The sequence below is a fragment of the Malaya genurostris genome, chromosome 2 (assembly GCF_030247185.1).
Source record: "Malaya genurostris strain Urasoe2022 chromosome 2, Malgen_1.1, whole genome shotgun sequence".
Classification (NCBI taxonomy): Eukaryota; Metazoa; Arthropoda; class Insecta; order Diptera; family Culicidae; genus Malaya; species Malaya genurostris.
Genome location: NC_080571.1, coordinates 87,747,417 through 87,773,346, shown reverse-complemented (window position 1 = coordinate 87,773,346; position 25,930 = coordinate 87,747,417). Strand labels below are relative to the sequence as shown.

Below are 25,930 nucleotides of genomic sequence, written 5' to 3'. Positions count from 1 at the left end.
GTAGAAGAAAACAAACCACTATTCAAGGATCCAGTAATGATTATAACCTTTCAATCAAACCAAAAGCCACACAAGTCACCTCTTATCCCTTTCCGCTTCGGAGCATAAAAAGTCAAAACGTTTACTGTTCAATTTTCCGCACGCGCCTTTGTTTTGATTCGTGAAATTAGTGCCTGTAATATACCCTCTGAAATCTGCCATCCGCGAGGGTACGGTGGAAGCCGCAGCAGATGTCGCACCGCACCGCAGCCACCCCTCATAACAGATAATTACACTGGTTTCCATTCATATCCTTGTTAGGCGATCGAATCGTGTCTCCTATTGCAGCAATAATGAGTACCATACTGCTGATGGAAATTTAATGCACCTTTTATCTATTATTCAATTGTTAATCAGAGCGTTTGTAGGTGGACAGTCATGTTGTCATGTTTCTACCACAAAGTAATCAAAGTTTATGTTAAAAAAAATCAAATAATTCAATATATATATATATATATATATATATATATATATATATATATATATATATATATATATATATATATATATATATATATATATATATATATATATAAATATATATATATATATATATATATATATATATATATATATATATATATATATATATATATATATATATATATATATATATATATATATATATATATATATATATTTATATATATATATATATATATATATATATATATATATATATATATATATATATATATATATATATATATATATATATATATATATATATATATATATATATATATATTCTCCTACTGCTTTCTTTTCATGGCATCGCAAACTCATCCATCAAAAAACTTAAATTTGAATACAGCATCACACATGTGGTGAAAACTTGCAATATTCCCAGTTAGTCACTTTTCACTCACATGGCTCACGAACATATTGCCAATTTTCATGGTTCATTATTTCTAGATTTCAGTTTCAAGTGTGAGGCATATGCTAGCTTCCCAATTTCGTGATCGATAAAAATACGGTGTATCACTTCTCGAAAATGGAATTTTATTTTCAGATGAAAGCATCGGTAGAAAATGGTAAATCGATTACGGCGACTTTATGTTATTCGTTATTTTTATTGAATTCTGTGATTTTATACAAGACATGTAGAGTAAGAGCTGTTATTTGATACTACTTCAATCAATCAATTTGTTCAACAAAAATAAGTAAAAACTGTGAATCGGATGTATCCGTACACTATCAAGCAAAAGTATACTGACACCACCGAAGAAATCGTTATGCCTTTCTCTATAGCAAGTACATAGAGTTGTTGGAAAACCCAACTTCTAATTATAATCTAATTATATCATCCGACTCAGTTCGTTGATATTGCAAAATCGTAGACGTGTTTTTAATGCGGAGTAGACAGTTTTTAATGCGGAGCTTTTCTCAAAAATTGACTGTATCATTGTTTATTTATTTTATGTGGTAACTTGGTAACCACTTCGTGTCGTACAGCAACTTAGACATTGATGCTTGAAAAATATATTTTGTTTCATTACAAGAGGTCGTTCCAACTATGGTAACTTATGTCGTTTTTGCTCGAGAAAACTGAAACTGACCCAGGGTAGTTTCATCAAACAAACACTTTTCACGAAACCGTGTTGATTTCGCACTTAGCAACGGGGATTTAAGTAAAACTGATTTGAAAACCAGGTTCGAAACTGACTCGATTTTCAGTTCAACAACGTTGAAACTAGGTTCGAAACTGACTTCAAACAAACGGTTTGACAGCAGTTAGAGTGGAAACTGGGTTACGAAAACGACATAATGGTAAATGGCTTGAGAACACTTTCGAAGTCGATTTTTGTTCGGAGTGTCTGGTCGTGTCGTCGGCCCAACTGTGCTCGGGAGCCACGCAGTTAAATTGTAGACCAGTAATCAATCCATATGTCGCATCACCTTAAACTTCTACCGTCAGACCTTGAAGTTTTTGTTTATCTCTTTCGTTCCTGATTTTGCAATGTTTTCCGCCGTTAATTTCTGGAAATGCTGCACAATTTGAATCAACGAGCCTAATTAATAATATGAACACCAAACGTAAACTGTCTTCAATAACTGGAAAACACGTCACCCGTTATAACTAACAACTTGTATTGATTCAAGACCAAAACGCTTCAAAAGACGTTCACTTTGAAAGCCAATTAGTTTAATGGTGCATCCGAGCATCTTAAAACCATATTAGGTCGCACGCGAATACTACCATTACTGAAATTTATACTAACAAATATCCTTGTCCCGTGAAACTTGTGGAGTGCGCCGTAGTATATACGGCTTCTAGTAACAACAAGTGTTGGACTAACATCCCTTCCCATTCCTTAGTCGATCTACGTTCGGGCCTGGCCAGCACTGATACTGATCAAGGAACTCTGGAAAAGAATCAAGGAAGATATGCATTGAAGAATGATTTGCCAGTCCCAGATCTGATCATTTAGGAATTCTCTGTATAATTCAGCTAATCCCGACCAGTAACGGAGTATCAACCAGAGGTGGTCGCTCAAACTCAATCAACGCCACTTCAAAGGATGGTTTGAAATTAGATCATGCATTGCTTTGTAATTTCGGAATCAAATAAACTTCGATAGCAACCTATAAAATTATTGGACCTACCATTCCAATCTAAGTTTGTGAAAATCGGTTAAATTATCTTTGAGATATCGAAATTAATTTCGTTTGGCGTTTTGGCCACCATTTCTGCAATTTCTGAAACAAAAAATCGAGGTCTACAATAGCCAAAGCCGGTTAGACGACTTGTAATAGTTTTGAGTTTACTTTAAAAGTTTTTTGCGTGATTTGCGTCGTCATTTCAAATCATATTTAATACGCACTATTTAATTCCTTAACCATTTCAGATAAAACTCAAAGGCGAAAAGATCATAAGATCTTTCATTTGAATTTTAGTTTGTGAAAATAAGATATAGAATAAAGTTCCATTTTGGAGTTTTTGGCACGAACTCGGTATAGTCAAGACTAGTTCTTTATGGTGTTAACTGTGGAGCCATGCGAACTACTAAATAGTTTTTCCCTTTCTCACGTAGAAAGGTTATGCAACGAGGTTACTTGAGAAATTGAGCTCGGAGGGCCAAGTGTAATACACCATTCGACTCTGTTCATCGAGCTGAGCAATGTCTGTTTGTGTCAAATAATCTCACTAGGTTTTCTCGGAGATGGCTAAACCGATTTTGGCAAACTTAGATTCAAATGAAAGGTCTTACGGTCCCATACGGAATTCCTGAATTTCATCCGGATCCGACTTCCGATTCCGGAGTTATGTTATGTTATGTTTATGATGAAATAAAAAACGTAAAAAAATTTCTAAACTGGTCTCAAAACTACACAAATCAATAGTCGTTATTAGTAGGCAACTAAACAAACCGATTCCGGTTATCCTGGGTCCCGGTATCCGGTTCCGGAAGTACCGGAAATAGTGGTCATATATACCAAAATGGATCTCACTCACGTTTCTCAGCGATGGTTTGACCGATTTCCACAAACTTAGGTCTTCCGATCCTACATGGAATTCCTGAATTTTATCTGGATCCGACTTCCGGTTCCGGAGTTATAGGGTAAAGTGTGTTCAATCTTGTACACCGTCACTTAAACCGACGAAACAAAAGACGTAAAAAAATTTCTAAACTGGTCTCAAAACTACAAAAATCGATAGCCATCATCAGTACGCAACTAAATAAACCGATTCCGACTATCCTGGATCTCGGTCTCCGGTTCCGGAAGTACCGGAAATAATGGTCTTATATTCCAAAATGGATCTCACTCACTTGTTATTGCGGCATCGGACACATTCTATGTGGTCATGGGGTCGTTCATTTGATTCTACGGTCGGTGACTCAATCTCGGATAAAAATTATTGCACATTGTTGCTTTTGTGGATTCAAAAAATCAATAACGATCTATGGGATTACTAGACCTGTTGTATATAGCTTTGAAAAATCTGATCGGCCATCCCTGAAAAATAAGTGCATATCATTGTCTATAAATCTTACCGCTGATAATATATCTAGAATAAAATTGATTTCACACTATTTGATTGAACCTATAAAACATACTTTCGATATCTTTTTGTAAAAAAAGGTAAAAAAGCGTTACCTCCCAATTACAGCAATGGTTGAACCAGCTCTGAAACTATCCAATGGTCCCGGAACCCTGTGCAAGGTATGTGGAGACCGAGCTTCAGGAAAACATTACGGAGTTCCGTCGTGTGACGGTTGCCGTGGATTTTTTAAACGTAGCATCAGAAGGTACACATTGTAAATAGACTCTCGAAATTGTTCTTTAAGCAGCACAGTAATTGGACCGATGATCTTGTTTGTCTCTTTCCTTTTTATGCATCTCTGCAGGAATCTCGAATATGTATGCAAGGAGGGTGGAAAATGTATTGTAGATGTATCCAGACGAAATCAGTGTCAGGCATGCCGTTTTGCAAAGTGTCTACAGGCAAACATGCGGCGGGAAGGTGAGTTCAAGCTATCAAATGTTAATTTTACTAGTTTTTTGAGGAATATTTTATTTTCAAAAATCAATTAATAGTTTTAGAAATATAAATATATAAGCTTTTGAGTCCCTCGAAAAACATATATACTATAAAAACTGATTTTGTTTCTATACGCATTGTTTCGAAAGTTTCGTATTCATTTAAAGATTGTATGTATGCTCAAATATCAAATATAAACAATTACGAATTCACTTGGTGTATACAGAGCAACATTGGAATTTGGCAGTTCTTGTATAATAAAGTGCTCATCCACTGCTTCAACACGCGAGCAGCAGACAACCTAAATAGAATGCTGGTGACGTTTGACATAAAGGGACGTGCGAGAAAAAGCTAAAATCAAACACTTGTCGTATCACTTCCATCTCCCAGGGTGCAATTAGGGCACAAGTACCAACAGCAATCGGAACAAAATATGTTTACATTTAACCACGAAGCACAATCACGCCACTGTGAGCGTGAACACGTGGCATGTATCGGAAATCACAAGTTCCATTCCACCTTTTTTTGTAGAACATCTAGATCACAACAGAACGAAAACCGTGGCCACATGTACTCACTTAGCTGTTCACGAACTGAGAATATGGGGTAAAACTTAACATCGATACATATAGGGTGAAGGCTGACAACTAACGCAAAGCATTTATGCCCACTTCCCCGACTTGCTTATGTTAAATTTCACCCCTATTAAAGTGACAGTCACGGCACTTCCGGATATAACCCCCATTATCCTCAATCGACCCCGAAGCCACTCGTCTTGCTTCGATTGAAAAGACCGAGAATATATTTACATTCAAGCACTCTTAATTGCTAAATCAACAAATTGTTGTTTGTTGTTTGTGTTGCAGACGTCTGAATTTTTCTCACCTCATTGAAGTGTTGTTTAGTCCAACACCCGAAACTTCTTGTTTGCTAGTCAAAAGAGATATTGTACAAGTAAAACTGATTATTCTTCTTTAAAGTGGCAGTAGAGCATTCTAGCACGCGTTCTGTCTTTAAATAATAGCCGATGATTCCTAAAGATTCATATGATTCGTCATTGCGTGAAGGTATCATTAACTTTTTGATAATTACTCAATAAACGACAAACTGAGAATCGCCATATGATTACATGGGATTAAATTCCTATTGATCACTCGATAAAGATAAATGAGATTACAATCATAGGAAATGCTAAGGCAATATTTGATCAATCCAACAGAATCCAACCGAAGGCCTCTTTGATTCGATGGACCAGCACATTCCCAATAGTTCTTCATTTGTTATGAAAATTTTCGAAAATGGTTCAATCACCAAATGCAATTATCCGCGAATTTCCAGCAAGAAGGCAAGGTATCCAAAAAATAGCAAGGAAGAGAGCAAAAGTGTGTAAAAAGCCATGGAAAATGTTTTGAATTCCAACTGATCTGAAATAAAAACACTCTTGGAAAATCTAGTGAGCAGATTTTCATAATACTTGTATGTTTAATAAGAGATGACGAAATGTATAGCCACAAAAGGTTCAGAAGTTATTCAGAATTAGAGTTTTACAAGTGAGGAAAACTGGAATTATTCTTTGAGGCAAGCTTTATGTTCCTGTGGTTTAAAATTTCAAATTTTTGTAGTAATCGTTATTTTTACACGAAAGTTCTATATACTAAAGTGTTTCAAAGTATTACACCAAAAAAAAGAATGCATGATATGAACATAACTTGTTTGTGTAGGATTGTTGTCCACAAAGCTGTTAGAAATTCCCTGCTATTGAAACATTGTTGTTAAGTCTTGTCAGCTTTTAAATGTGTTTCTCCCAAAACACTATATTTTTAAACTGCTGACATGATGTTTCCCAAATTATTTGATTGTTTCTGCTTATTTTGTACAGCATCTTTGACCCATAAAAAGGGTGATTTTTTATTGGTATCGTTTATGGCAACACTGTTTTCGAAAGATCACGCGTGAAGCGTGTCCTGTGTCATTGTCAATCTTGTTCAATTTGGTCTATAATTTAATCATGAATGGACGCTGGCAAAGTTGGAGGAAGATCCACTTTTTTATTTAAAAATTGTGTTCAGCGATGAAGCTCATTTCAGTTGTTTTTCAAAGTAGGGCTAATCTTACAAAAGTAAACAAATCGAGTTTCTCTCTCCTACCAATACATGCTTCAAAATCCTACAATTTTGCTAAAAAATTCCAATTCTACAAAAAATCTCAATTTTAGTAATAAAAAGAACTTTAAAGCGCGAAACTGTCATTCCATTTGTTTACGTAAGCTTCGCCCTCCATGCTCCATACCAACAAACAGGGCGATACTTCAATTGCTAGTAAGGAAGGGCGTAACTATATTTTTCTCTTTATTTTAGATGGTATCCGAACCTTTTACTAATGGAAATAGTAATGAGACAAAAAAATTACCCGCAGATTTATCATAGTCTCAAAAACCAGCCAATTTCACGAAAAATGCACAAGGGCGTATTTTAATCATTCACACAGGAAGCATAAAAGTAAACAAATCGAAAATAGGCGAAACTCTTTTTATGTTGATTTATTAAGTGGATATAGAAGGAAAGTGGTAAAATTTGTATGCCTTTGAAGATAAACTAACAATTTATCGACTAATCATAAATTGATCTGAGAATATACGATAATTTCTAAGCACGATTTGAAACCAAAGTCGAAACATTTATCGATATTGTTCTACATTTGCTGTCAATGTTAGATTCGCCTTTCGCCTTCGTGAACGAACAAAATTGCCTGGAGTGAATACCAGCCAGAAGCACGGCAAGAGTTACCAATGCAAAGTCACTGTTTGATATGGTTTATGGGTCAGTGGCATTATTCGTGAAAGCCGGCCGATACGTTGGAGAAAGTGTGTCAAAATTAGACCTTGCGCATGGGCCATCTAAAGCGGAACCGCGGCCAATTTTTTCCTGAAATCTTTAAACATTAAATTATATTGATCGTTCCATCGATTCCAATAAAGATTTCATCAATTTTCTCAGATTTTTTGTGTTTGATTTTAGCAAATCAAATCCTCTACCTCTTAAAAAATCACCCTTTAGAACATCAAGTTGAACTAAAAAATTAAAATTACTCCGTTACTTTTTTAACAGGGGAAAATTGTATTCCAAACAAAAACTTCTTACAATAGCAATACAAAACTGCTGTCAAACTAGATTACCGCATTAATAACAATGAACAGGTTTGTGGATATGATCAGGCACGTACCTAGAGTGGGGTCCGAGGGGCCCCTTCCGAAATAAAAAACGGAACAAAGACAAGTTTGATGAAGTTTTGGATTTTTTGGAAGCTTTTTCCGGAACCGGAAACCAATAGAGCAAAGTTTGTATAAAAACCAACTAATAATACCTTGAAACTGAAACAGATTTGAGCCAAGTGGAGAAGTTGGATCTCGATTAAATCAAAAGTCATACGGAATAAATGCACCATTCAATTCCAACTAAGTTCATGATATAGGCCAAGCAATATCTAAGAAATCGGTGTGAGTTCTATTTCGATATTTTTGATCGCTTTTTTCAGTGCTTCCGGAACTGGTGAAGTCAGCTGGCCCCTCCTGAAACAAAATTCTGGGTGCGGGCCTGGATATGATCGAAGCAAACAATAATGTAATTCGAACTACATTTTAATATACATTTCAGGCATTATAACCCATTCTTGTTTGATGTTCTGTATGAACAAGCTGACTCAGTAACAGTCCTCTTAGACATGCTCTACACATTAGAGTACTCTTAGACATGCTCTATACACTAAAGTTGTTTTGCAGAATTCAGTCTTATATCGAATTTTCAACAGTTGCCCGTTCGGTAGTTCAATTGATTGCTGATCGTTGGGTAAGACAAATTTTGCTCAACTGTCAAACAACTATCAAATAGTACTGTAAATTCAATGGTATCTTCTTACGAATGGTTCGGTTTTTTTTATTAAAATAGTCGTTTCAAAGCGATTTTCAAGTTCCATCAAATCACACAAAATGCCATTTTACCAGTCAATTTAATACCCGTTGCAGCTACGATTTCATTGTGTTTATTATGAAAAACCAAAAAAAAATGTTCATTAGCTACAGTCGGTGCACGGAAAAACCAGTGATCGCAAAACAACTAAAAGATTAGTTGTTTTTCTGAATTTGATTGATTGATATTTGGTACAACTAATCGATTGTTGTTTTAACTAAACTGTCATTTTTAATTTATAGTGCTGGCAGTTTAGCAATCGCACCCAGAAAAGACACGTACCACAAACGAGTGATAAAACGTTACAGTTGAGCAATGGCATACACCCTGAGTGGAAAATGAAACGTTTCAATGAGGTGCCACTCGTGCAACTGAGCGATGACACAATCCCAGCAAAGTTACCTGTATGCGTGAAAGCAAAAAATGGCTCACTTGTTTTAACCAATTATCAGTTATTCAAGCTTAAGACGCCTATTGCAATAAATATTTTTACAGCTTGTCTCGTCGGGGGGCAGCTAATCGTTCAACGCTTGAAAAACTAAATTTTTCTTAAGTAGCTGCTCAGCAAAATGTTCACGGTGATGACAAAATCAACCGACATGTTAGTTAAATCAACAACATTTTTGTTGAAACAACCAGGACGTGAAACAACAATTGCAATATTGTAATTTTGTGATCTGCGGGTTCTCCGTGTGATATGCTCGGCACGTAAAAATTAAAACAGTATTTCGAAAGATGACTTCATATTCATGTTGACTGGTATTATGAGTGTGGTATGGCAATAAGTAATGAGTAATTATTCTCTGCCTATAAGTAACATGTGCATATGAATTTCAATCTTTTCGATTTTTTCTTCCTGCTTCGTTTGTTCTCGATCCTATACTAGAGTTTGTTCCAATGCTATACTAGAGATTTCAACGACTGACAGTGAGTTTTAATTGTCTTATTTACCGAAGTTTGGTATGCGGACTGTATACTTTTTACCGTACTCGACGACTATTCAGATTTGCCGAGTCAATTGTATATTTATTTACAGTATTCGGTAACAAATCTTCCGTACAACTGATCGTCCGGTAAAAACATGTGAAATTAAAAAAAATAAAGTGCACATACCGAAATATCGGTTATTTCTAATGATTACAGTAAATTGTTGTCCAAAAAAAATTACCGAATAACGGAATCAAATCTTAATGTGTAGTTTTTACAAATACTTCATACAATGTACGTTTATGGTGCTGTAGTTGATGAAACGGTCTTACTTGAGCGGTACACTCTATGGAACGCTAGATAAAAGGCTACTTTCTTTCATTTTATTGAACAGAAGCAGGCATAGTTTCAAGTAAATGAGCATGTAAATGGTTTCTGTTTACTCAATTTCTATTTCTAGCAAATAAAGATATTTTTTTTTAGTTTACTCAATATTTTATTTCAAATAAAGATATTTTTATTTCTAGCAAATAAAGATATTTTTTTAGGCGCTTCCAATCCAATAATCGAATCATCTTTTCGAATCTGTACATACATATATTGGATCAACTTGCCTACTTCTTGTAGGTCGAAAACCTTCAAGGAATCTCAACTGAATCTCAAAGGTTACTGCTGAAACAATCCAACTTCTCAAGTGGTTTGTACTTGCTTCAAATAGTTGAGGTTTTTCTAGTAAGCTAGGAATTGAAATTCTTACGTCGTCTTTACAATACAGCACATGAATACAAAACCCTCAACAAGCGCTGGAGCTTACACGTAAAACAATTTAAGGGTGACACGAATATACTGCAATGCTTCTTGTGAGAACCAGAGCGGCTGTCATCGATGCCATCGTTAACTTGTCCAAAGTCATTGTATATTTCCGCCATTCGGCATTTGCTCCCCTTGTTACAATACCACATCACTTAGACTAACCGGAAGCATATTTTCCGCCTTGTCTTTTTTTTTCCTTTTCTCTATCCTTGTATTTTCAGCTGTTCAACATGAACGTGCCCCGCGTAACTGTGCGCCTTTTTCTGCTATCAGCGGAATAAATCCATCCGATTTTTACGCTTCCCGTCCTTTCACGATGCCACAGACAAATCTTTTCTTTCCTCTCCCGCTCCACATAACTTCATCGTCAGCCTTCACCCCGATGGAGACAAACCGATTCTTATCACCCTACGGGGGAACAACGATGTTTGATCACTTCCCACCGACAGCATTCGGTACGTCGCCGATGCCAAACATTCCTAACCTGAAAACATTAGACAAACCCCTTTCGGAATCGATATTTACCAAGATCACTGGAGACATGTCTTCCCTTCAGTCCCCACCCGTACATTCCATCAGTTCCATTCTGAACACCAGCAGCACAGCCAAAGAAAATGAAGTTAGTAGCTCGGAAGAATGTACCAATCAACCGACGGTGGCTGCAAGGGTTGAGAAGACGGAAACGGACACACTGTTTGAAACAGCTGCAAAACTCCTTTTCCTGGCAGTTAAATGGGCAAAATCGGTCCCGTCGTTTCTTCAGCTACCAACCGCGGATCAAAAAGTCTTGCTGGAGGAATCTTGGGCAGAGCTATTTGTGATTACGGCGGCTCAGTGGGGTTTACCGATCGATGGAGGTAAGTTTAATATTATGTAAAATAAGTTCTAAGAACCGTCTCTCGTACTTTTAGTAACATAATATAATTTAACATAGATAAGTAAACTTATTCACTGCGCGTAATTCATCGGAATAATAACAGTAAATAATAGAACGGAATGGAACTATCTTACCTAGGGGTAAGTCGATTAAAATTAGAAGCCTGCTCGAGAAAAAATCGTAACGTGTTTTGAATATATTGTCCAATGGTGACTTCAATGCATAGCCATCTGTCTGGCAATTTGCGAATATACTTTTGAGCCATTTTTGCGTGTCAATTTGAGCCAAACATTAATTAGTTAATGTTGTTGAATGGAACTAAGTATGAAGTTCAATTGCAACAGCAACACATGATCGTGTGTGGTCGTGATAAAAACTTGTTCCGTGTACCCAACTAACCAAATATTCGTATAAAAGGGACTGATTTGGCTTAAGCAGTTTTCAAAGTTCATCAATAGTATTCTAAGCAGCCCATTTTTAAGTAATTATTCACGCACTTGAAAGTTCGCGCGACTCAACCGAACGAACTTCTAAGCTGGTTCCAGAATACATTATCACTTCTATGCTGCGAGAAACTTCACACGGAACTAAATCTGCGCTTTCAAGTTGCCAAAAGTACCACGTGTACTTTTAAGCAACAAGAAAGTGGATGTTTTAAGTAATTGTGGAACTTCTGGTTGCTTGGGTACGTACTCGCATGTGTCATGATACCGCCGATATTTACTTGTTGCTGGCATTCCATCCCACAATTTCATGTGGAAATTACCAAAACAATCAAAACTAGTTCAGATGACATCCTATATCGTGTCCGATAATAAACTTTTCAAACATTCAGTGCCAATTTCTAAGAATACATTTTAAAATTACCATCACCGGTAATGTATGCAAATCACGATTATAGTGTTTCAGAAAATCATTGCAGAGCAGCGGCCGCAATTGACACATTGTCGCAAAGCTGATTCACCGGTAGCGACACCTGCCAATGAAAAATGGAAAAAGGAAATTTTCATATCGGCAGTAGTGATTGGCAACATTTTTATCGTTTATTTAATAGTACAAATAGATATCAGCAATAAAATAACACTCGGAGTAGAAGAAAATCGATTTCAAAGTGATTACTACTACTTTTTTTAGTGTAAACTACGATTAAACATGGAAAATCTTCAGAAATTCAGAAATTGGGTAAGGTTAGGTTTTTTCGGATCAACATTTTATTAAACAGAAACCAGTGTAATGTTGATTTCTCGAGTACTAGAATGTATAGCGATCGAGTACTATTTATTTTGGATACTTTATTTGTTATTTTCAGGTATTTGAAAAATGGTATCAAACCAAGATTAATGCTCTATTCTGAATAAACGATAGATTTCGCACAATGAACTAAGATCAACATTACCACCTCAGAGTAAAAACTTTTTCTTCAACTTTTTCTATGATTTTTCGGATGAATTTGCCCGTTTTCAAAATAAATCGTTGAAAAAGTATAGTAATTAGAAATTTTCCTACCGATTTGACAGCTCTTGCTGAAAGTATCATCTCTAAACAATCAGGTTTGCGACATTCAGGTTTGCGACAATATGCCAATCGACATGTCGTCACTACAAGGTAATTTTGCGTCATGATAATGCAAGGCCCCATGTTTCCAAAAGCGCAAAAAAATGTTGTGAAACGCTAAAATGACATGTCCCACCCGCCATATTTACCGGACATTGTTTCATAGCAAAGCCTTGGTATTAAATTCTTTTGATGGATTTTGACCTTCTCGTAAGTTCGTCTCTCATTGCAAAAAAAGATAGTATCAATGCAACCGTCACTCGTTCCTCTATGACAAGACGAAACACAACTAACATCTGCAGAGAGAATCAGTGGAATTTCAATTTTCATTCTTTAATCGATATATTGAAAATCTGTGACGATTGATTATAAAAAGTATCTAAAATATAATAAACCGAAGTAATTACCCTTCAGAACCTCTTTGGAAACCAAAACTACTATAGATTCGAGCACCAACAGTAAAAAATCATTGTGAATCGTTTTATATATTCTCAAAGCTTCCTTTGAATATCGACACTGCACAGCATACGAATTTCACTAAAAACCGAATATGACTGAAAGGGCAAATGAAAGAAAGAACACAATTTTGAAACTACTGCTCCGTTTATGTCGTTGAGTACATGGTAATCACTCTCTTAATTTGCAAGCGAAGCTGAGAAAGACATTTATTTTGTGTCGTTTTCGTTTGTTTTGAGTTGATGAAAATGACTTATATTTGCTCTGATCTTCGTTATTATAAAAATACTCGTTACATATCTGGTTCTGTTGGAAAAACGGAAATATTCGCTTTTATTCTGCATGAATATTGAGAATGTATGAGTAAACGTAAAACTTAAGAAGTTATTAGCAGAAGAGAAAGTAAACGAAAAGAAACTCTCACTGATTTATGTGATCTAATGTTCATGTCGAAATGACAAAACAATTGGATCAATTGACTTAAGCTTAACCGACCCTGTCTGCTTGGAGCGATCTCAATCTTCAGTTCAGCAACGCCATCGCACGGCGTCTCATTCAACATGTCATGTCAATTGTATGGGTGCACAGCCCTGCTATTTTGGCGCGCACGAATTTGACATTTCCTTCCTCTACTTCTATGTAAGAGATTCGATGCGGACTCACCTGAGGCGACATGCTCGGGAAATGTGAGAGCTGGATATCTTGTTAATATGATGTCTTCGGCTTAACTTAAGTCAATCGATCCAATTGTTTGAAATTATACGAGCTTTACCAGAAAGATGGCAAAAAGTAATGGATAACGATAGAAAATATTTTGAATAACGGTACTCTAATGATACTCTCATAATAAATATCAAAATTTTCATGACAATTCTTTTTCAGAACGATAAATGTAAATATTATAACAGTTACTTCTACGGAAAAATACAACACTATACTAACAAGCGGAATATTTTACCACCCATTAGAATCAAATTGTTAATTAACAAAATTATTTATTATAGTCTTGCTTTGATGACCATAGAAACACTTATCATAACTCCTATTCTACTTTATCCTACAGATTTCATAGCTCGTAACCCATCCGCCATTAAACTGCAAACCGCCATCCAACAATTCACGGTGGCCCGAGTCGACTATAGAGAAGCAGCCTGCTTGAAAGCTTTGATCCTATTTCGATCCGATCACACAAACCTTCACTCGGTGCACGATGTTCTATTGCTTCAGGATCAAACCATCGGATTATTGCACGAGAAGTGCGGTGGTGTTCGTTTAGGGCATCTGCTACTGCTCTTACCCGGAATAAAATCGGCTGCCAACCCGAAGATTCTTCAAGAAATGCTGTTCAGGAAAACCGTTGGCGAAGTTGCCATCGAACGGCTATTGCTGGATTTGATGAAAACATAGATCTGTTTAAAACATTCCATCTCAAATAATGTGAACACTCGGATATCATTCTAGTCTTATAGTGCAGTGTACGTGATTTAATTAGAAAACAATTGAAGTTGATGTATGAAAATAAATTGAAAAACATGTTTATTCGGTTTCCTGTTTGACCTTGTTCCTACATATTTTTTTATGCTTCAGTATCTCAATTGGTGTGAGGTTGAGTGTAGTTTGACAAACTGGACATTCGAAATTTTTCGCGTTTGACTTCTGCTTGCCATGATTATTAGGCATCCTCTCAGATGAATTGCCATGATCTGTTGCACTTGGTTTACAAACTGAAGGGAAAAAACTATGTATATTTATTTGCTTGTACATTTGATTTTCCACATACCGTGCTTATGTTGCAACTTCTGAAAACAAGTCAAGTTATATGAACAGCTACAGTTAGGACACTCCCAATCATTTGCCACTATTTCTTCATACATCTGTATGCTCCAGTCCGTTTCCGTTATGCTAAGAAATAAGTCAAAGGTAAGTAATAAATTACTGATATCAATAATAGTTATATTACCATGCATACAAAATATTCTCCGTTAAATGCATCCCTCCTTTGATTTCATTAATTGTGGGTACAAAATCCGGTGCAAACGGATTCGGATCTAATTCCAGCGGTTCAGTTGCAGAAGGGCCTTTATACATAGTTTTGACATCAGCTGGAAGCAAACGTTTGATAGTGTAACAAACTTCCGTGTTCATAAACTGGGCAAGATCATGCCAGAGCTCATAGTTCATCTGATCGATCGCCTTTTCTTGATCGGTTTGGGAGCTGTCTTCGTCGGTAGACTTTGTAACAGCTGCAAGCATAACAGAAACAGTATAAAAACTGAATAATAAAAAATTCATATAATTCACCTTTCAATTTCTCTGCCAACATTTTATTCCACAAACGCCTAAGATTGGATGCCTTATACAGCAAAATTTGACCACTTTCGGGAGAAGGGAAATCCAAACATAACCAAGAATCACAGATTAGCCTTGAAAAGGTCGAATTACTGTCGATCGTATGCGCAAATAGTAGCAACGTTTGAGCTGCTGGCATGCGAAGAGTATTCATCAAATATGTCTTGTTAGTCTCCAACAAAGTTAAATAGCAAAGTATTTGGTGATGGGAACTCAGCGGTTGACGAGATCTATATATGCCACTCTTCTCAACAATGTCATTATCACTTAACTGTATCATTTGTACATTGTTTGCAAAAAATCCCATCGGGTGAAGCGTCGCATAGGGTTTCGTTTGTGTGTGGAAGAATTGTTCTGATGGTCCCTGCAAAAAACATGTAGGCGCTTTAAAAATTGTATCTGATTTTTCTACTACATATCTTACTTTGCAATAGTTGTACTCATCAGCTATCGCCACTTGAGGATATAAGCCACTAACCAGAATTAATTTCAACGTCATCAAATCTCGATAGCTACAGGCCGTGGCACCACTCACCAAATTTTGCAACTTTGATGAGTCAAGATTCATCCGAAACTCAACATCCCTGATATCGATTTTGCCATCATCCTCTTCTCCATCCTCAGCTCCCCACATATCGGATTTTAGCAGTTGCCTTTTCCGCGGAGCTTCCATTCGGTGCGCTTTCCGAAGTTCTTTCAATTGTTTCAGCTCGCCGTGACGAATGGCCCGTTCAGCACTGGTCATATTATCCGTGTTATTACTCTCCATGAGTCCACAATCTTGCAGTAAATCTTGGAACTGATTTCTAAGTTTGGTAATTTCGTAGAAACGTTGCTCTTCGAGACCTCGTCTACGGCACCAACTTTTAGTGCTTTCCCGTTGTTCATCTCGTCGATATTCTACACGATCCTGTTTCAACTCCAACCATTCTTTGTAAGCGTTCAGAAGAGTAATCGGATCACCGTGGTCTGATTCAAGAGAACGCAAAGCACGCTAGAACGAAAGATATGACATTCAAAAACTGTACTTCAAACACGTCAGCACTAATTTCTGTATTAGAATACCATACAGTATAGTTTTAGTATAGCGCCCCACACAGAAATCGTGTCTGTCTAAATTTCCTCGTTTTTCTTCGTTTCACTTAAGGCTAGATTTTATGGCTTACTCAAGTCGAATAGAGCAACATTCACTCGATTGATTCACCGAGCAAATTTTAAGATTAATGTATGATTCGTTGAAAAAAAAAATTCGGTGACGGTGACACGTCGAAATTTCTCTGATCACTTTCAACACTTGTTTTATTTATCTACAACGATCTTACCGCAACAATAGCTGCGCAATAGTTCTCATTGCTCACAAGAGTATAGTCTTCAATGTCATCACACAACCAATGGCCAAATGACTAGTGTTGTCAGACGAATGATGGTAGAATTTGTACCCAACAAAATGTGCTTACAATTAAGATTAAAATATAATGATAATAATAATCTATTTACCTCACACTCAGCCTCGCGATAAGCTCGGTTTGTAAAAGGCGACTGGACACTCAACGCAGCAGCTAAGGTTAAAACTGGCTGCAGCTGTTGAAATACGCATCCCATCAGCAACATCTTACCAATTCCGATATCTACGGGAATCTTTGCCAGTGCTTTACCCAACGGCGTAAGTTTTTCATCTACCGTTAGTGCCTCCTGCAAACATAAAAATTTAGCAAAATCACACTATTAAGCTTAGTACAATCAACTCACATGATGTTTCAAGTTCATGATGGCATTTTCCACGTTTTCCGACGGTGGTGGTTCCACGAAGGGAAACATTCTAGCATTTGGCAACCCCATCGAAATCATTTGCAACAGTAGGGATTCTAGTGGTACTTTCAATATCTCCGCCGTTGTATATGCATCGAAATCGTAGAATTGTTTTTCTGCATATAGTCGGTAACATATGCCTGGGCCCGTTCGCCCTGCTCTACCCTTACGTTGTTCGGCGGATGCCTTCGATATCCAAAATTCCTTCAACCGTTGCATCTTGGTGGTTGGATCATAACTCATCTCTTTGACCTTTCCAGAATCGATGACAAACCGAATACCATCGATTGTCACCGAAGTCTCAGCAATGTTTGTAGAAATGATGCATTTTCGCATCCCGTCCGGTGCGTAATCGAACACCTTGTCCTGTTCGGATATCGAAAGGGTACTATGCAATGGAAGAATTATCCAGTTCTTACTTTTCTCGGCGTACTCTTTGGCAGCATCAACGATTGTCGTGATTTCATTCAAACCGCTTAAAAAGATCAAAACGTCTCCTTTCTCGGTAGGGGGATACTTTTGGTCGATCAGTTGCAAAATTTGAAGATACGGATCTGGACTGATACGGTCACTGGTTTTCTGTTTACCCTTACTTGTACTTGCTACCGAAATTTCTCGCACTTGTGGCATGTAGTGCAGTTTGATCGGAAATAATCGACCAGGAACTTCTATGATATGAGCTTTCTCTTCAGCAAAGTAATCACCAAACAGCTTGATATTAATGGTGGCTGACATGAGAACCAACTTCACATCAGGCTTAGCTCTTATGAGACATTTGGTTATTCCGAGCAGAAAATCACCGTGAAGATGTCTCTCGTGTATTTCGTCCAGAATGATAACTGAATACTCCGAAAGAAACTCCTCAGCAGCGAGTTGTCGCAAAAGCAGTCCCTCCGTTATAAACAGGATATTTGTCTGGGTACTTTTAGATCTTTCAAAGCGTATCTGGTAGCCGACTTGTGTTCCATACTCACACAGCATTTCGTGTGCTACTCGCTTGGAAAGCGAAATGCATGCAATTCGTCTAGGCTGGGTGCAAGCAATCTTTTCGAAGCCAGCATGATGGAGATATTGGGGTACTTGAGTGGACTTCCCACAACCCGTATCACCAGCAAGAATGAGCACAGTTTCGTTACGTACAGCAGACACGATTTCATCCTTGTACTTCGCAACCGGAAGTTCAGCTTGTGCCTTTCGGAGTTTCATTAACTTATTGAAACGTTCCTTCTGGCGAAAATCTAAGTAATGCAATACTATCTGTAAGAACTGCTTCAATTTTAAAGCACTGATTTTTCCACTTTCATCAACTTGACGAAGTCTGCTGTACAGCTCATCAAATCGGACATCAAGCGAAATCGCCGTACAGTATGTGTTATTGTACTGCGATTGAATTAAATCATCCGTTCGTAGATCTGATTCATCCACAGGCTGAGGTAGAATACATTGACCACTTTTCTTTAACAGTGTTTCGTATTTGTTCAAAAATAACCAAAAATCATTCGAATCGGTGACGAGTTGATCACGACTGCAGTAGCCGAGTAGGACGCGGTTTAGTATGTTTTTATGATTGAGAAATGAAAAGTTCACCAAATTGGTTTCTTCCAGCTTATCGGTATTCTCTACAGGTGCTTCATACTTTGATTGTTTATTCTGGTTCGATTGGTGGTCTGAGTAGTGTGAGTGACGTTCAGACTTGATATTTTTTCTATCGGGACTAACCGAACTATTTCTGTGTCTTGAAGTAGATTTGTAGGTACTTGATTCCAAAGGACTGCAAAACCTCTCCACTTTGTTCAATTGTTGATGGGGGGAGCGAGACCTAGATCTGCGGTGTCGATTGGGTGACCTTGATTCATGCTTATGTCGATACTGCTTGAACGACGACTTCGAGTCTCTGTCGTAGTTTCGTGATGTAGAAGCATGTTGATTTCTTTGAACGTTGAATTTGCGTTCATCATATTCTTTTGAAGAACTCATGATCTAGATGTAAAAGGTGTAATTGAAACAAATTATTTGAATTGCCACAAATTGTTTAAATGGAATTTGACAAATAAATTTTACTGTCATATCAAAACATTCCGATATGATATCAGAAAATATGTCTCCTTGAGTTTCTACACGTTTTAAAAAATAATTCTCAAAAAACTTTGCCTATACTAAAGTATGACTTATTCACATCAAACATATTCTAACACTATTTTGGGATTATAGATTATTGGAAGAACCGAATCATTGATTACCTTCTATGTGAAACGAGTGCGTCGTTGGTATTACATTCCTGTAGTGGAATTTGACCTTCTGTTTCAACAGACTTCGCAGCCGATTTAGAGTGTACAGAACCAGTGCATGGCTGGTGCTACGATTCTACTGACATTACGAATCCTTCCAGGTCGGGGCTCGAACATACGACAACTGGTTTGTAAGACCAGCGCCCTATGCATTGAACCGCCAACCCGGGACGAAGGGAAGAGTAAGGCATTTTTAATACCAACAAATTTCGGGATAACACCAGATCTCGACGTTTCATGCATTTCTAATACAAAACAAGAACAACTTCGGAAATTCGCGATAAAAAAATAACCGCGTAAAAAAGACCTTAGTGTATTTTGATTTAAATGGAAGGTCTTATTGCCCAATCGATTGGACTTGAATTATATTCGTATTTGAATTACGAAAATAATAATGCTAAGTACAAGATGCGGCCCGAAAACTATCCGGATTTGTAAATAAAACACAAATATTTAAATTTCAATCCAAATGTTTTTATCTCCTTCAAAATATGCTGCTTATAAAGCGATACACATATCTCGGTTAATTTTCCAGAAGGCCGTAAGAGCAAGTGACAGTTTCTCTTTGTTTACTTTCTCTTCCATTGATTACCAAGCGGTTTACACGTTTATCACTTAACTCTTTGCATAGAATGATGCTCGAAACGTTCGACTTTCAAACAGAACTGTGAAATCCAAGAAATTCTTTTTAAATCACATCACAATATTCGAAAGAGAGAGTGAACAAAGAGAAACTGTCATTCGTAACCGAATGTTCGAAGTGAGCACACGCGTTTTTTAACAATCGACATCGGTAAGACGAAGGTGCCTATCACAGCAGAGGCTGTAGTATAGGCATTAAATAAAAGTGATAAAAAGTAGCATTCCCGCAAGTGAGTTCTGTCTGTGCACCGGTTTTGTATCGGTATCGACAGTAGACGCTATTGTGCTATCCTCGGGCAGCAGTTATTTCTATTGTTTGCTACCCGCATCGCAGCAGCCAAATCCTGAGTCAAGGTCACGCTGAAGCACAACGAAGGAGTGAAGGAGCAACTCACCTAACAGCTTACCGTGACATACTGTTAAGTATTTTCTCAAACTTTTTCTTTCAACTTTTACTATTCATATATTTTCTTTTCATTTTATTTCTTTCTTTCTCATTTCAAGTGCGGGAGACTTCTTTACTCCCGCACTTTAAATATGAATATTGATGACAGTGGGGGTGTCTCGGAGGAGGGCGAAGCTGAACGAATGAACGAAGAACATTTAGAGGCTGAGTTTGCTTCCGAGATGCCATCTACCCCTCCTATACCATCTCCCCCTCCGATACCATCTCCCTCTCCAATGCCATCTCCCTCTCCGATGCCTCCATCTCCCTCTAAGATATTGCCTGCTCGCCAAAAAGTTTACCAAGACGATGGCTCGGGGGGTCCGTGGGTGGTATACTTCCGGCCCAAATTAAAGTCTCTCAGAGTTTTAAATATTGCTCGGGACCTGGAAAAACATTTCTCGGCAATAAAAACAATAGATAAGGTTTCGCCAAACAAGTTACGCGTTGTTGTGTCCGACCTGAAGCAAGCAAACGAGATTGCTACCAGCGAGTTGTTCACGAAGGAGTACCGCGTGTACGTCCCGTCTCATGTGGTGGAGATCGACGGTGTGGTCCGTGACGAAAGTCTGACAATCGAAGATCTGATGAAGGACGGGGTAGGCCGTTTCAAAAACCCCGACCTTCAACCAGTGAAAATTTTGGAGTGCAAGCAATTGCACTCCAAATCGATAGATGGTAAATTTTACCAATCGGACTCATTTCGCGTGACTTTTGCCGGATCTGCACTTCCAAATTATTTGGTAGTGAGTGGAGTTCGTCTACCTGTTCGGCTGTATGTACCGCGGGTAATGCATTGTACAAGCTGCAAACAGCTAGGTCATACGGCAACCTATTGTTGCAACAAACTGCGATGCGGCAAATGCGGAGAGGCCCATGAGGACGATCTCTGCAGAAGAGCAGTGGAAAAGTGTTGCTACTGCGGGGAGAATCCTCATGATCTTTCGGTGTGCCCTACGTACATACAGCGTGCGGAGAAATTGAAGCGATCCGTGAAAGAACGTTCCAAACGTTCTTATGCGGAAATCTTAAAAAGAACCACTCCATCGACCCCTGAGAACCCGTTTGCAATCTTGCCAGTTGAAGAGGATACCTCTGACGACCCAGGCGAAGGACCTTCCTACACACAGGTTGAAGGAAGCAGGAAAAGACAAAATCTGGCTTCTCCCAAGCTTCCTCGTAAAGGCCTCAGACTGTCCTCTTCGTCACAAAAGAACCAAACGGAAACAAAAAGTGCTGACTCAAAACCGAAGCAAACACCTCCTGGGTTCAAAAAACTTAGGGATGATAAGGAGTACCCAGCACTTCCTGGGGCATCAAAAAACCCGAATGACCCCAAAGCACAACCAGAAAATCCAACAAACGCTGGATTATTGAAATTTTCTGATATCGTGGACTGGATATTAACAGCCTTCAATATTACTGATCCTCTGAAAAGCTTCCTAACTGCTCTACTGCCAACAGTAAGGACATTTTTAAAACAGTTGACTGAACAATGGCCCCTCCTTGCAGCGATCGTATCTTTTGATGGATAATTTACCACTGAGAATCGAAGATATGATCATTGTGCTTCAGTGGAATTGCAGAAGTATCATCCCAAAACTTGATTCTTTCAAACACTTAATACATACTCATAATTGCGATGTATTCTCCTTGAGTGAAACTTGGCTTACTTCTAACATCAACCTCGACTTCCATAATTTTAACATAATCCGCCTGGACCGAGAAGACTCTTATGGAGGGGTACTTTTAGGGATTAAAAAGTGCTATTCATTTTATCGTATTAACCTCCCCTCGACACCGGGAATTGAAGTTGTTGCTTGCCAAATTAATATTAAAGGCAAAGATCTATGTATAGCTTCTATCTACATTCCTCCCAGAGTCTCGATAGGGCATCGTCGGCTTGCAAACATCATAGAACTTCTTCCTTCACCGGGGCTGGTTTTAGGGGACTTTAACTCGCATGGTACAGGATGGGGCTGCTTATATGATGATAATCGTTCTTCGTTAATCCAAGATCTGTGTGACAACTTCAATTTGACAATTCTAAACACGGGAGAAATGACACGGAACCCTAGACCGCCAGCACAACCAAGTGCGCTGGATTTATCCCTTTGCTCGACTTCGCTACAGTTAGATTGCAAGTGGAAGGTAATCTGTGATCCTCACGGTAGCGATCACTTGCCGATCATAGTTTCTATCACCAACCGTGGAAGACCATCGGAAACAATCAATGTTTCGTACGATTTCACACGAAACATTGATTGGAAACGTTACGCGAGCTCGATGTCTGAGAAACTAGAAACATCACAGGAGCTTCCTCCGGAGGAAGAGTATACATTTTTGGCTGGCTTGATTCTTGACACCGCAATTCAAGCTCAGACGAAACGAGTACCTAGCGCGCAAACTAGTATGCGTTCTCCCAACCCATGGTGGGACAAAGAGTGCTCAGAGCTGAAAACGAAAAAAGCTTCAGCCTTCATCTCGTTTAGAAGGAACGGAACTCCAGATAATTATCGGAAATACGCGGCGTTAGAATTTCAAATGAAAAGTCTGATTAAAGCTAAGAAACGCGGTTACTGGCGAAGGTTTGTTGACGGATTAACGAGAGAAACAGCAATGAGCACTCTTTGGAATACGGCCCGTCGCATGCGCAATCGAAATCACGCGAACGAAAGCGAGGAATATTCTAACCGCTGGATATTTGATTTCGCTAAGAAAGTATGTCCTGATTCTGTTCCGGAACAGAAGATATCCCGCATCGCGACATTGAATACAAACGAAACACCGTTTTCGATGGTAGAGTTCTCACTTGCGCTCTTGTCGTGTAACAATAGAGCCCCGGGGTTAGACAGAATTAAATTCAACTTGTTGAAAAATCTGCCCGACTCTGCCAAAAGGCGCTTGTTGAATTTATTCAACAAGTTCCTCGAGGGTAATATTGTCCCACACGAATGGAGAGAAGTGAGAGTTATTACTATTCAAAAACCTGGAAAACCAGCCTCCGATCACAATTCGTATCGGCCGATTGCTATGCTTTCCTGTATTCGGAAATTGTTGGAGAAAATGATTCTCTTCCGTCTAGACAATTGGGTCGAAACAAATGGATTGCTTTCAGGTACACAATTTGGGTTCCGCAGGGGCAAAGGAACGAACGATTGTCTAGCGTTGCTCTCAACAGAAATTCAAATGGCATTTGCTCGTAAAGAACAAATGGCATCAGTTTTCCTCGACATCAAGGGGGCATTCGATTCAGTTTCCATTAACGTTCTATCTGAGAAGTTGCATCAGCATGGTCTTTCACCAGTTTTGAACAACTTTTTATATAATCTATTGTCCGAGAAACACATGCATTTTGAGCATGGTGATTTGACGACAAAGCGATTCAGTTACATGGGTCTTCCTCAGGGCTCATGCTTAAGCCCCCTTTTATACAACTTTTACGTAAATAACATTGATGAATGTATCAACACATCTTGCACGCTAAGACAACTTGCCGACGACAGTGTTGTGTCTATTATAGGACCCAAAGCTGCCGATCTCCAAGGACCATTGCAAGATACCCTCGACAACTTGTCGACATGGGCTTTTCAAATGGGTATCGAGTTCTCTACGGAGAAAACTGAGCTGGTTGTATTTTCAAGGAAGCGAGAACCTGCGCAACTACAGCTTCAACTAGGGGGTGAAACCATAGCTCAGGTTTTCACATTTAAATATCTCGGGGTCTGGTTCGATTCCTAAGGTACCTGGGGATGTCACATTAGGTATTTGAAACGAAAATGCCTACAGAGAATCAATTTCCTTCGTACAATAACCGGAACTTGGTGGGGCTCTCACCCAGGAGACCTGATCAGGTTGTACAAAACGACGATATTGTCAGTAATGGAATATGGATGTTTCTGTTTCCGCTCCGCTACGAATATTCATTTCATTAAACTGGAAAGAATTCAGTATCGTTGTTTACGTATTGCCTTGGGTTGCATGCAATCAACCCATACGATGAGTCTTGAAGTGCTGGCGGGCGTCTTACCGTTGAAAAACAGGTTCTGGGATCTCTCATATCGACTGCTAATCCGATGCGACATTTTGAATCCGATGGTGATAGAAAACTTTGAAAAGCTCGTCGAGCTTAATTCACAAACCCGTTTTATGTCCTTGTATTTTGACTACATGGCTCAGAATATAAATCCTTCTTCGTTTGTTCCCAATCGTGTTCATTTTGTGGATACTTCTAATTCTACTGTGCTTTTCGACACATCCATGAAAGAAGAAATTTGTGGAATCCCGGATCCTGTACGCCCTCAAGAGATCCCAAAAAATTTTAATAATAAATTTAAAGAAGTCGACTGTAATAAAATGTTTTACACTGACGGATCATATCTAGACGGGTCCACTGGCTTCGGTATATTCAATGTAAATTTCACCGCTTCCTATAAACTCAGTGATCCAGCTTCAGTTTACGTCGCAGAACTAGCTGCAATTCAGTATACCCTTGAGCTCATTGACACTCTGCCCACAGATCACTACTTCATTGTATCGGACAGTCTCAGTTCCATTGAGGCTCTCCGTTCAGTGAAGCCTGGAAAGCACTCACCGTATTTCCTGGGGAAAATACGGGAACAATTGAGTGCTTTATCTGCAAAATCATACCAGATTACCTTGGTTTGGGTCCCCTCACATTGTTCCATACGGGGCAATGAGAGGGCGGACTCGTTAGCCAAGGTGGGCGCACTAAAAGGTGATATCTATGAAAGACCAATCTGCTTCAATGAATTTTTCAGTTGCTGTCGTCAGAAAACTCTAGCTAGCTGGCAGAATACATGGAATAGTGGAACTCTGGGACGATGGTTACACTCAATAATCCCACAGGTATCGACGAAAGCTTGGTTCCGGGGGTTAGACGTGAGCCGAGACTTTATTCGTGTAATGTCAAGGCTCATGTCTAATCATTATATGTTCAGCGCGCATCTCCGTCGTGTGGGGCTCGCTGAGAGTGGTGTCTGCGTTTGCGTTGAGGGTTATCATGACATCGAACATGTTGTTTGGACATGTGTCGAGTATTGTGATGCCAGGTCCCAACTCATAGGTTCCCTTCGGGCCCGAGGTATACCACCCTTCGTACCAGTCCGCGACGTCTTGGCAACTCGAAATCTTCCTTATATGACTCTCATCTATAACTTCTTGAAAACTATCAATGCTCAAATTTAGTGCTCTCCCTATCTCTTTCTCGTCTACAGCTCTACCGCACTCTTCTTTACGTTGCTGGAAGTATGGCCTGTG

At 38.5% G+C, this 25,930-nt stretch overlaps 2 protein-coding genes across 2 annotated transcripts in view; one reads left to right on the top strand and one right to left on the bottom strand.

The window, feature by feature from the left end:
• The window catches only part of LOC131428003 (nuclear receptor subfamily 2 group E member 1-like), a 23,924-nt gene extending 9,298 nt beyond the window's left edge, over positions 1 to 14,626 (top strand). Inside the window, exons 2-5 of the mRNA XM_058591639.1 lie at positions 4,154 to 4,292; positions 4,392 to 4,507; positions 10,452 to 11,087; positions 14,181 to 14,626. Of these exons, the coding sequence (XP_058447622.1) occupies positions 4,156 to 4,292; positions 4,392 to 4,507; positions 10,452 to 11,087; positions 14,181 to 14,524 (1,233 nt within the window). The 5' untranslated portion in view covers positions 4,154 to 4,155 and the 3' untranslated portion in view covers positions 14,525 to 14,626. The remainder of the gene's footprint in view (positions 1 to 4,153; positions 4,293 to 4,391; positions 4,508 to 10,451; positions 11,088 to 14,180) is intronic.
• Positions 14,623 to 25,930, bottom strand: part of LOC131428000 (probable ATP-dependent RNA helicase DHX34) — a 24,139-nt gene continuing 12,831 nt past the window's right edge. Inside the window, exons 2-8 of the mRNA XM_058591637.1 lie at positions 17,216 to 19,255; positions 16,964 to 17,158; positions 15,891 to 16,460; positions 15,419 to 15,830; positions 15,078 to 15,360; positions 14,898 to 15,019; positions 14,623 to 14,841 (exon numbers count right to left, since the gene is read on the bottom strand). Coding sequence (XP_058447620.1) covers positions 14,654 to 14,841; positions 14,898 to 15,019; positions 15,078 to 15,360; positions 15,419 to 15,830; positions 15,891 to 16,460; positions 16,964 to 17,158; positions 17,216 to 19,252 — 3,807 coding nt within the window. The 5' untranslated portion in view covers positions 19,253 to 19,255 and the 3' untranslated portion in view covers positions 14,623 to 14,653. The remainder of the gene's footprint in view (positions 14,842 to 14,897; positions 15,020 to 15,077; positions 15,361 to 15,418; positions 15,831 to 15,890; positions 16,461 to 16,963; positions 17,159 to 17,215; positions 19,256 to 25,930) is intronic.